The sequence below is a fragment of the Periplaneta americana genome, chromosome 8 (genome assembly GCF_040183065.1).
Source record: "Periplaneta americana isolate PAMFEO1 chromosome 8, P.americana_PAMFEO1_priV1, whole genome shotgun sequence".
NCBI lineage: Eukaryota > Metazoa > Arthropoda > Insecta > Blattodea > Blattidae > Periplaneta > Periplaneta americana.
Genome location: NC_091124.1, coordinates 165,842,022 through 165,855,016, shown reverse-complemented (window position 1 = coordinate 165,855,016; position 12,995 = coordinate 165,842,022). Strand labels below are relative to the sequence as shown.

The following is a 12,995-nucleotide window of genomic DNA, read 5'->3' as shown; positions in this document are numbered from 1 at the left end:
TGCATCTTTTGCTAAGTACAGTGCTCAAATAAATTGTTGCATGTTTTTTTATTGTAAACTTACGAAGAAATATGCAATATTTCTTTTTAATCACAATACATATGCATATTTCTTCATAAGTTTCCAAGTACTGAGAAAGTTGGTTCAGATGGTGGAGTTTGAGACTTGCATTCTGGAGGTTCTGGGTTAAATCCTTGTGACGAGTTTTTTTTTTTTATGGTTCCCGTCCCTCAGTCGCAAAGATAAATACTGGATTGGAAATTTACATACTATGATTCATCACAGTTCCAATCACCAATATCACAAACATTAATCAAAATCTAAAATCGGTTACATGAGCACAAGCCATCTATAACACACGTGACAATAGAAACAGAAACTCAACAATAGTAAAAACGGCTAGTGATGTACCCAAAATTCCTACACATGATATGACCACAGATGTTAAAGAGTGTATAAATAAACTTAAAATAATATGCAACAAATCCTTTGAGCACTGTACATATAAAAAATTATTCTACCTCCTGTCTGAAAGCAGCCAAACATCAGATTTTAAAGGATTGCCGCATCTTTCGCTAAATAACATCATTTATTAATACGTTGTGAACACTTCGATTGTTATGACCATGTTATTTAGGAATTAAAATTACATCATCATCATAAACAACACGGTTTAGGCCATAAGGCCTGTTCCGTCTCCATACGTGTTCTAAATGTTAAAATTAAATTGGTCACTGCATCTCTTCCTAGGTCGACCGATGTCTCTTCTACCTCTTGGTTGATATTGATATAATATTTGTGGAATACGGTTTTGTTCCATTCTGGCAATATGGTCATGCCATCTATTTATATATTCATGTGTCATATTTAGTTCTTCACGTATTTCTGCATTTCTTTTAAGGTGGAGTAGACTGTAACCTGCCAATGGTCTGAGCAGTCTCATTTCCGCTGCTTCCATTCTTTTCTTTTGTTTCTCAGTCAAAGTCCAGATCTCAGATCCATAGATTAATGACGGTATGGCAAGTACTTTATAAAATTTTAAAACTGTTTCCTTTCTGACCTTGTTGCAAAATGTTCCTTTGATGGTTCCTACTAGCTGTTGGAATTTAGGAAGTTTTATTTCTACATCAGATGTTTTATCATATGATATATTACAGCCAAGGTAGTTAAAATTGTTAACTTGTTCAATAGGCTCATTATTTATTACAATTTTCGTTCTTAGATGCATTTTTCCCTGAAAGCCCATTACTTTCGTTTTCTTCTTTGAGATCTTCAGGTCATAATTGCAGGCTATCTGATTTAGTTGAAATAGTGCCTGTTGCAGATCATCCTCAGAATTAGCAAATACAACCTGATCATCTGGGAATAAGATGGCATTTATAGGTGTATTGTTTATTATAAAATGTGAATTAAAATTTATGAGGCAAAAATAAGAAAATATATATAAAGATTAAAAAATAATTAAACTTGAACATAAACTGTTTATGGCAAAGTAATGGAAGCATATCTCAGTCTTTTCCTGCATGGATTGAGTCAATTTCTCTAAAATAGGTAGTATACTGCTTCAATTACACTCATAGATTGTTAGGCCTAATGGATCACGAGAAAAGTCATCGCTTTGGTCAGAAGAGAGTTTAATCTTCTTGTGTTCTTTAGTTGGGATCCGATAGTTACCGAGGTTGATGGATGGAATTTTCTTTACTGTGGTAATTCCTACACCTCTCGCATTCATAGTTAATTGATCATTGGTATTTAAAATTCCTATTTATCACAGAACATTTGTAACTTTTTTCACTATCTTCACAGTGTGTGTTTGCAATTTCACTCCTTTTCCAATAACGAAATACTTTTTTCTTGTGGAAGTCTTCTGAGTTGAAGGACCAGGATTTGAATCATCATTGGTAGGAATTCTTTGAGACAAAGGGCCAAGATTTTAATTTTCCTCTTCATTTCTTGCCACGCATACTTCCGCACCACTTAACCATGGTCGAAAAATGAGAGACATTGTTTCTGTCGATCACTACACTGGACTCTCACAGAAACTTATAGAAACTGAGGAATTTGTCTTTTAATTAGAATGTTAGATACCTGTAAACACTGCATGTTTCCTTGATGAGGATCTCGTTGCTACTGTTCCTTTGTCTATCTGAGGGTGAGTGCCTTACATGAATTGTTGGAAAGGGGAGGCTTCTTTGCCATTTCTTAGAAATGGGCCATTAAGGCTTGTCCCAAACTAGACACATAACTCATGCAATTACTGATAAGTTTTGAGAATATTAAAACTGTCATTAATTAACAATATAAGTACGAAAGTAGATTAAATGTGTGTTATTAATTTCATAAGTTAATTGCTAATCTGTGTTGGGAAGTCACATACTTTTTATTTTATTTTCTAGTGACATTTCACGAGGCCAGGAGCAAAATCCCATCCAGTGTGTTAATGTAGAGGATGATGAGGGAGAACCCACTGACTTTGTGTACGTGAGTGAAAACTGCTTCACATCCAATATCAATGTAGACCGCACCATCACCTCCTTGCAGTCGTGCAAGTGTGTAGACATGTGCTCCACTGTGAACTGTCACTGTGGGAACATCAGTCTGCGCTGCTGGTACGATGACCAAGGCAGACTCCTGCCCGACTTCAACTTTGCTGGTGGGTATTATTCATGTCGTTATTAGTGCTAGAATCATTAGCATAACAAGTCGAATTTTAGTTTTTATTTGTATGGTTTTTTAAACTTCATTGCCAAAGAAGAACTGCTTAGAATTTTTCTTTAGAAGGAAGAACTACAGATAAAAAAATATTTAATTATTTCAATTTTATGTCATTAAGCTATCTGTATATAAATACAATCCATGCATGCTCCCCTCCCCCTAACACACACACACACACACACACACACACACACACACACACACACACACACACACACACATACATAATTGTCATTATTGAGTGTAATTAGTTACCACTGCCACCGGGTATTTACCCATTTGCAGTATGAATAAATACATACATACCACATAGTATTGTCCCCAAAATAAACATAATGTAAAGAAATAAATAGATTTTCAACACGAATTTAATGGAATAATGTTTCATATCCATACACACATGTCATTACAGTGGAATACAAGTTGTGAATGGACTTGAATAATGACAGATAAGATAAGATAATAACTGCCTCCCATTGGAGGTAGCCCAGAAGGACTACATGTGAATTTTACAATATTAAATGTTTACATAAATTTTGTAGAAAGAAAATTAAAATAAACATATCTATATATATAATTTGAACTGGTAATGGAAATTACGGGAAAACGGCAGAACGGATTTTAATAAATGGCCCCTCATTTTGAAGCTTGGAACTCAAAGTTTTTCGGAAAAGTAGTAGTTTTCAGTGAAATGTCAATTTTCCTACATAATTTTCCTATTTTCCAAAATCCATCTGTTGTCAGTTTTGAGAACTAATTTTATCGAATCACGGCCGACTTGATTGAATTTCAGAACAAAACACACACTACAATAAACAATAGGCTATTACACGAAGGCCATGACCTGCAGGATTGCCGACATATTTAGAGCTCAATTCAATTTGTTATTAAAAACTGATTCTGCAGTGTATAATAATTTTCTGAGTACAGCTGTGTGTTGGATATTCAAATCTACGAAACTTGAGGTGGTTTGATGACATTATTATCATTAGAAATTAAATATTATTATAGTTAATATCATGATGCATCTATTTTTCATTAATTGTACATAATATTGATGCTATATTGATGACATGAAAGTGAAACGTTTTGAGGTTATGTAAGTAAATGTAGAGAATATCTTAATTTAGATCTTCATTTCTATAATTTACTGAGTGGCTGCTATATATAACTACAAAACTTAAGTAAGATAATAATATTGTTATTAAAAATCAAATATTTTTATACTTATTAACCCAGTGGGGTTGGGTCTTTTTCATATACTTAATGGTGGTGTAGTGTAGATATTGATATGTGTCATTGTCTTCAGTATCGGCTCGAGAGAGCGCAAAAATTACAGTTCCTGAGGAAAGATCAAAAGGCATTACTTACTGATAAAATAAGAGGCCTAGAAAATTTTGTAGTCTCCAGATCATTTCAGCAAGATCTCTTAGTAGGATAAAATGATTTTACGCTCTACATTTCAAGTTCTACATGCAGCAGCTATACGAAAATGCTATTGTTCGAAAGCTTAGCAAACCTGACATTTTTTTAACTTTTGGCTACAATCCACAATGACCTGAAATAGCTACTGCTATCGTCCTGACATTGATACTTGCGTTTTCGCGTTGAAACTCAAAAACTGAAGTTGGATAGGTTCAAGAAAAAGTATTTGGCCTAAAAAAATCCATTCAGAGGGAGTATGTTTCATTATTATGGAAGCAAATAACTATTAAAAAGACAAGTATTCTTCATTGAAAATAAATCTGAAAAATTTTTATTTGAACGTCTAACGAACTTAGTTTGCAGCAGCATTTGCTGCACAAGCCACTAGTCTGTATATAAATACAACCCATGCATGCTCCCCTCCCCCTAACACACACACACACACACAAACACATACATACACACACACATAATTGTCATTATTGAGTGTAATTAGTTACCACTGCCACCGGGTATTTACCCATTTGCAGTGTGAATAAATACATACGTACCACATAGTATTGTCCCCAAAATAAACATAATGTAAAGAAATAAATAGATTTTCAACACGAATTTAATGGAATAATGTTTCATATCCATACACACATGTCATTACAGTGGAATACAAGTTGTGAATGGACTTGAATAATGACAGGTAAGGTAAGATAATAACTGCCTCCCATTGGAGGTAGCCCAGAAGGACTCAGTATACTCTCCTACATGAATTTTACAATATTAAATGTTTACATAAATTTTGTAGAAAGAAAATTAAAATAAACATATATGAATAGAAAGTGAATAAAAAAAATTAAACAGAGTGAATATGATGACTCAGAATTTGGCAAGAGCGTTTCAAAACTGAAGTTATGATGTCAGCAGTAAGTGTCTGTGGTAGTTCAAAAGTCTTCCTGAAGCTTTCAAAGAACTTGGGAATCACACCACGAGCTCCAATAAGAAGACCAATCACCTCAATGTCTTCAAGCTGGTATTTTGCCTTGAAGTAATCAACTGTTGGCAGATAAATGTTGATCTTTTCTTTATTGACATCCTCCGGCTGGCTACTCCCCGTTTCAATCCTTATGGTAGGATCAATTATATATCCTTTCTTGGTAGTCTGGGAATACGCTATGATGTCAATACGTCTAGAGGAGCCATTAGTAGCAAGGCAAAAAACTTCCTCTTCTACTGTCCAAGACTTTTTTCTCAAAGCAGTTGCAATTAAGGATCGAACATGATGGTGTCTGGCATTTCAGAGGAGTAAACCTCTGTTACACTGACCTTGGACGTGGGCAAGGGTTTCAGTCTCCGGGCAGCCATGTCTGCACCGGGATACGTCCAAAGAGCGACCAGGTACTCCTCTAACTGCTGCTAAATTGGCATTCATTTTGAGGCAGGTTACCCATTCAGATGTAGATAGTCCAGATTTATTAAAAATCCAGGCGTTGGCTTTAGGTACTTGGCTGTACAATTCTACACCTCTGCCTCTTCCAGGCATTACTTTCCATGATTCGAATTCTGCATTTCTTAATTCCTCTCTTAATTTCCTAGTCACAGATTTACGAAGTTCAACTGGACAAGGGAGACTTAGATGTTGACAGGAAGAATTAAGTTCAGACATCAAAGGTCGCATACTATTTACATAAGGATTTTCATTTAATATTAAAGTGATGCAGATGTTGCAGTGTAGCAAGAACGCTTCCCATGATGTTCTGACTAGTCCCAAACCTCTGTAGTTTTTGCTTGCATATAACATACTAGTAGGTGTATCAGATGGCAACATAAGCATTTGTTTAACAGAACTACGGATTAACTTATCAATATCTTCTAAGAATGTTCCTGATAACTGATGGATAGGAGCCATTTGTAATGGGTAGATCAATTTAGGCCATATATACTGGTTAACAATGTTGAGCTTTTGATCTGGACAGAGCATGGAGGTGCATACTAAATTTTCCAAATCATGCATATTATTAATGCACCATAACAATAACTGATTGTTACTCACAAAATATGAATAATTGCTGTTGAAATAAAAAAACTTCCCTATAAAAAATGCATATTTTCTCGTACTTAAATCACTCATGTATATCAAGTAAAACAAAATGTTAGTCGAAACAGCAGTAAACAAGCATGACATTGGTAAACATTACTTTGCAAGCTAAGTAAAAGGTTTTAGCACCTTCATCTTGAATATAATCCACCATCGAGACAAGATTATTTTGTTTTTCCAATGAGATTGGTAGGGAACGTAGCTAGTCAGGTGTGGGAAGGCAAGATGCCATATTACTTGAATGTTTGATAGGTCTTCCTTTGTTTAGTTTCTTGATGGAGTAAGTCATCCAGGGTTGCAGGACATTATGACACCCGTTTGCGTACAGAAGTAGGATCATCATGAGAAATTTGAAGCCAAATAAATTACTTTTGTGTTTTTCACCTCCAAATAGCGTTTAATAGAGTTTTATACTTGACTTAGATCTTTAAACTATTCTTGTGTCATGTAGCACACTGTGGATTGCTTTGACTAGTAAAATGTATTTCGAAAATGATGCATGAGTGTCTATAACTCATAAATGTACTGTTTGGGTGAAGACAATGTTAAGTGACTAAAACTACATTTTGAAATACAGTAACTTTAATGTACATCTTGATTACACAACTTTTAACACTATATCACTTCGGAATATGTATTATATGTCTTTTTCGTGTTAAATTCTATCGTACCTGGTTTACATGTTTCGGCCTGTTCTGGGCCTTCTCCAGAACTGGTTGTTGCTGGTCTTGGCGCCTTTTGTTTTGCTTCCTGTGGAGATGTGTTTGTGTAGTGTAATGTGGAGTCAAAGAGTGTGTGTGTTCTGAAATTGAGTTGTGTGTTGAGAATTTCATTTGGATGTGCTTTTGTGTGTCTGTATATTTCGTATTGTTCTAGTGTGTTTAGTTTCTGGCTTTTTAGTTGGATATGTAGAATTTCCATGTCTATGTTTATGTCTCTGTAGGTGTGGTTAGCATTTGTGACGTGTTTTGCATATGTGGATGTGTTTTGTAATTTTGTTGTGGCTGTGATGTGTTCTTTGTAACGTGTTTGAAATGATCTGCCTGTTTGTCCTATGTAGAAGTTGTTGCAGGTGTTACATTTGAGTTTGTATGTGCCTGTTTGGTTGTATTTGTTTGTTTGTTGTTTGTGTGTTGAGATGTTTTTGTAGAGTATTATTTGTTCTGTCTGCGATGTTGTAATATAATTTCTTGATTGAGGTTGCAATCTTGTGTGTGTGTTTGTTCGTATGTTAGTGTGATGTATTTTTTATGTTCTTATGTTTGTGTTGTATTCTTATGTTTTTTGTGATTATGTTTTGTCTTTCGTATTATGTTGTCTGTTATGTTGAGGTTGTATCCGTTTTCTTGTGCTATGTATTTGATTGTGTTTAGCTCTTCTTTGTAATCATGTTGATTTATTGGTATGTTGAGAGTTGTTTGGAATGCAGCTTGTTTATGTTGTGTTGGGTGGTTGGATGTGTTATGTATGTGTGTTGTTGTCGACTTTTGTTATTGTGATGTCTAGAAAATTTATGGATTTTTTATTTTCAATTTCTAATGTGTAGTGTAGCTTTGGGATTGGAAAAAAAATGGGAGTATAAGGGTACAGTACATCAGTTATTCATAGATTTCACAAAGGCATATGACTTGGTTAGGAGAGAAGTTTTATATGATATTCTTACTGAATTTGGTATTCCCAAGAAACTAGTTCGATTAATTAAAATGTGTCTCAGTGAAACGTACAGCAGAGTCCGTATAGGCCAGTTTCTATCTGATGCTTTTCCAATTCACTGTGGGCTAAAGCAAGGAGATGCACTATCACCTTTACTTTTTAATTTCGCTCTAGAATATGCCATTAGGAAAGTTCAGGATAACAGACAGGGTTTGGAATTGAACGGGTTACATCAGCTGCTTGTGTATGTGGATGACGTGAATATGTTAGGAGAAAATCTACAAACGATTAGGGAAAACACGGAAATTTTACTTGAAGCAAGTAAAGCGATAGGTTTGGAAGTAAATCCCAAATTAACAAAGTATATGATTGTGTCTCATGACCAGAATATTGTACGAAATGGAAATATAAAAATTGGAGATTTATCCTTCGAAGAGGTGGAAAAATTCAAATATCTTGGAGCAACAGTAACAAATATAAATGACACTCGGGAGGAAATTAAACGCAGAATAAATATGGGAAATGCATGTTATTATTCAGTTGAGAAGCTTTTGTCATCTAGTCTGCTGTCAAAAAATCTGAAAGTTAGAGTTTATAAAACAGTGATATTACCGGTTATTCTGTATGGTTGTGAAACTTGGACTCTTACTTTGAGAGAGGAACAGAGATTAAGGGTGTTTGAGAATAAGATTATTAGGAAAATATTTGGGGCTAAGAGGGATAAAGTTACAGGAGAATGGAGAAAGTTACACAACACAGAACTTCATGCATTGTATTGTTCACCTGACATAATTAGGAACATTAAATTCAGATGTTTGAGATGGGCAGGGCATGTAGCACATATGGGCGAATCCAGAAATGCATATAGTGTTAGTTGGGAGATCAGAGGGAAAAAGACCTTTGGGGAGCCCGAGACGTAGATGGGAGGACAATATTAAAATGGATTTGAGGGAGGTGGATATGATGATAGAGAATGGATTAATCTTGCTCAGGATAGGGACCGATGGTGGGCTTATGTGAGGGCGGCAATGAACCTTCGGGTTCCTTAAAAGCCATTTGTAAGTAAGTAAGTAAGTGTAGCTTTGGGTGTATTTTGTTTATGTATTGATGCAGGTTTTGGATATGTCTTTTGTTTCCTTTGTATAGTATTAGTAAAAGCCGATATCTCTCTGTATTTGAGTGTAGTGAATTCTTAGTTTGTTATCATTCGTCATTCTTTTATCGAAGCAGTTATTAATATATGTTATTGTACTTACAATAAATCCGAATGACTGAGAAATATTTTGTCATGTTCACAGATCCTCCTATGTTGTTTGAATGTAATCAAGGGTGTACCTGTAATCGTATAACATGTCATAATAGAGTAGTACAACACGGATTGACAGCAAGGTTTCAACTTTTCCGCACCAAAGATAAAGGCTGGGGTGTGAGAACACTTCGTCCTATAAGCAAGGGTACCTATGTATGCGAGTAAGTATGAAGGATGGTTATTTTACTTTAATATTGGATATAAAATATTTATATAATGTGGATTCCTACAATGCTGATCAGTGTGGAGACTAATGTATGTAACTCTTGACTTGCAGATATATTGGTGAAATTATATCAGACTGTGAAGCTGATCACAGGGAAGATGATTCATATCTCTTTGATCTTGACAACAGAGTAAGTACTGATGTCAGTTTATTTTTCATATTGATATCCTCAAGGCAGAAAATTAGAATTTGATATGTAACGATCCACATTTAATGAAGCTAAACTCAGAATATACATGTGAATTCTTTAAATGTCGCGAGAATTGAGAGATTATGTGTTCTTAGGTGATGTCTGTCTTCACCAGTATTCTATTATTACTGACTAGCATTTTAAAAGATGTTAGGATATGAGTCGTCTAGATTCAAAACCCCCTAAACACAATTTTTGCACATTTTCATGTTTTTACATCATTTGAATCTGTATAATGAATTCTAATGCTGTTATAAATATTGAGGTTGAAAGCACACTCAATTGGGCTGAAATAGAGTGATGAAAATTGACTTTAGTTTCAAAATCCCCTATAGGACGTAAAACTTACAAAGTTGTTAGATTCAAAATCATTAACAAAAGAGCCAATCGGTGATGAGAATGCGGTCAAGTGCCAATATGGCAGTCATGTGTTCTGTTATAGCTTAAATAGGATCCTGTTGTTTCATTGCAAATCACAGTAAAACATAAGCAAATTTATTGCACATGCTTCTCTTGTTCCACTGGATAGATCCAGAAACCGACAGAGACAAACAGAAAACTGGAAAAGAAACAGAATACGCCAAGAAAGGTAATTAAATTTAACCTTTTAACACAACCTCCAAGTTTGTTTGTGTTCGTTTTTTATGTACTATTATTGCGGTCAACATCGATATGGTAATTATTTGGCATTTTAGTTGTTACAGGTATTCTGTCACAGTTTCCAAATTGCAAGCACAAGCCGAAAATATTCCGATATACAAATTACAAATGATTTATATATAGTGAAGTTCCATAAGGTATTTTATCGGTCTAAAGACAAAATACAACAAGATCATTTTATTCTTCAACATTGTAAGTGTTCTACAGTAAAGACTACCTGTGTATAACATTCAAAGAGAGGATTAACATTTAAATACAATATTCGTTGTTCGTCTATAGGTTCTTGTATGTATGTTTAGGTTTAGAAGAACTGTAGTACTGTTAACACAGATATACAATGCAATGATACGCTTATCATATTTTCCTTCAATATGGAAGCACGCTAATATTGTGATGATTCCTAAACCGAATAAAATTCGTACTGATCCATTTAACTACAGGCCTATAAGTCTTCTGCCTCTCTTTTCAAAAATATTTGACTATTAACTCATCTAGAATCATTGTTACCAAATACTCAATTTGGATTCAGAAAAATGCATTCCTGTCTGCAACAATTACACAGGATTATTGACATAATTCTTGACACCTATGAAAAGAAACAAATCTGTTTAGGCCTTTTCCTTGATACAGAAAAGGCGTTCGATAAAGTGTGGCATAATGGCCTCTTATTCAAACTAAAAAAACCATCTTCCTGACACATACTACCGTTTAATTCAATCATTTCTTAGAAGACGAACTTATACAGTAATTTACGAAGGTGTACAGTCTCAGATTAGATATATTTCTGCAGGTGTACCTCTAGCCCCCTTTTCTCTATTTAATTTACACTCATGATATACCAACACTAAATCAGATTCTCTAACTGTAGCTCAGTTCGCTGATGACATTGCTATCCTTAGCAAAGGAGATACTGGTGAACAAGTGACAACCAATCTACAAAACTTTCTACAAGAAATTGAAATATGGAACAAAAAATGGAGAACAGCCATGAACACAAATAAGTCATCAACAGTAACATTCATATACTTCAAAAAAGAAAAAGCACTTCCATTGTACCTCAACTGTTCACCAGTACCACAGCATGAAGAAGTACGATATCTTGGACTCATCCTAGACAGTCGCTTGACATGGAATAAACATCTCACTTACACCCTCCAGAGATTAAGATACAGACTTCATTGATTGAAAGCAATACTTTCCAGCTCTTGTCTTTCCCTTTCAAACAAAAGGTTCATATATGTAATGCTTCTCAAATCTATTTGGCTCTATGGATGTTCATTATGGGGATCGGCTTCTATAAGTCAAATCAAGCGTATTCAAACATTCCAAAATCGGGCACTACGGATAATCACTGGAGCACCGTGGTACATGAGAAATGAAACACTTCATTCAGATCTAGATCTAGCCAAAATAGAGACTGTAATTCATTCTTCCTACACACGGTTATTTGCAACATTGTCAACACATTCTAACAGCTGAATCAACCAGATTCCTCGGAACTTGCCCCCTGCACGGACTGATTGTCGCCTCAAGAGGAAAAGACCACTGATTTGTTGATGCTTTGAGGAACGTTAATGGACGTCACCCTCTCCACAAGTCTCATATTGTTGTAATGTTAATTATTTAAGCACAATTGATAGTACCAATGTACAAAAATTGTCAAATAAATTGTTAAAAAAAAGTTTAGGTTTGAAAAAAAGACAGTGTTCAGGATGTTTTAAATCATGTACCTGCATTTGATTGGGAGAATGCAGCCCAGTCACGTTTCAAAGCTACAGTCAATTGGTATTTAACATTTCAATGCTGTAAACAGTTTTTTTTTTATACAAAGAACTAAAACTAATGTTATGACTCAAGGCAAGGAGCATCGTGCGAGCGAAATGAATTATGCAAAATATGTGACCAAAAGAGTTGCCACTATTAAAGATATTATTCCGTTGGTAGCACTTTCTAAAAGAGTGGAAATCAGTCCCAAGAAAATGACTGATGTTAATAATCTTCCCATGAAACACTATGATCCAAAGTGAAAAAGGTTGGATGGACTCAAATTGTATGTTAATATCATACAAAATTGAAAAATTAACTCTGATATTTTTTATAAGGAACAATTGTGCTTGTAAAGGAACTCCAGGTGACATCTTGCTAGAAGTTTAAAATTTTGTGTTTTCAGCTGTACAGAACATTTAGTTTATTTGATAATATGATGGAAAAAAGTTGGATTCATGTTGAAATTTTGTCAATAAACCCTGTCACTAATTCATTTCTTTTATTTTTCTCACATAAATTCCTTTGAATTTCAGTCTCCACTATATTCTAAACTTGAACCACAGTCAAGTTTCAAAACCCCCTTTAGGAACCAATTTAGGAACAAAACCCACTATGCATGCAATTTAAATGCCTTTGGAGCTCTGTACTAACATACACACTTTTAATTATCTTTCTGAAACTCATCTTGGCACCTAACAATGTACATAAACCATATTATTCTGGAAACAACTTGATTTTTTCATGGGAATATAAGAAATTGCATTTCCTATAAAATCATGTTTGAGAATTATGGAGGGTTTTGAATCTAGACGACTTATATGTTAGTACTAAAGGAAATCAGACAATAAGTAGATATTTAGGCCTAGTCTTATTGTGAAAATGAGATATCATCATCGTCATCATCTTCATTTTCATAATCATCATCGTCATCATTTTCTTCATCATCATAATAACAGTTTAT

At 34.5% G+C, this 12,995-nt stretch overlaps 1 protein-coding gene across 2 annotated transcripts in view; it reads left to right on the top strand.

The window, feature by feature from the left end:
• The window catches only part of G9a (histone-lysine N-methyltransferase G9a), a 184,620-nt gene that overhangs the window by 99,887 nt on the left and 71,738 nt on the right, over positions 1 to 12,995 (top strand). For both annotated transcript variants that reach the window (XM_069834023.1, XM_069834022.1), the window contains exons 13-15: positions 2,397 to 2,653; positions 9,181 to 9,352; positions 9,469 to 9,547. In XM_069834023.1, the coding sequence (XP_069690124.1) occupies positions 2,397 to 2,653; positions 9,181 to 9,352; positions 9,469 to 9,547 (508 nt within the window). The remainder of the gene's footprint in view (positions 1 to 2,396; positions 2,654 to 9,180; positions 9,353 to 9,468; positions 9,548 to 12,995) is intronic.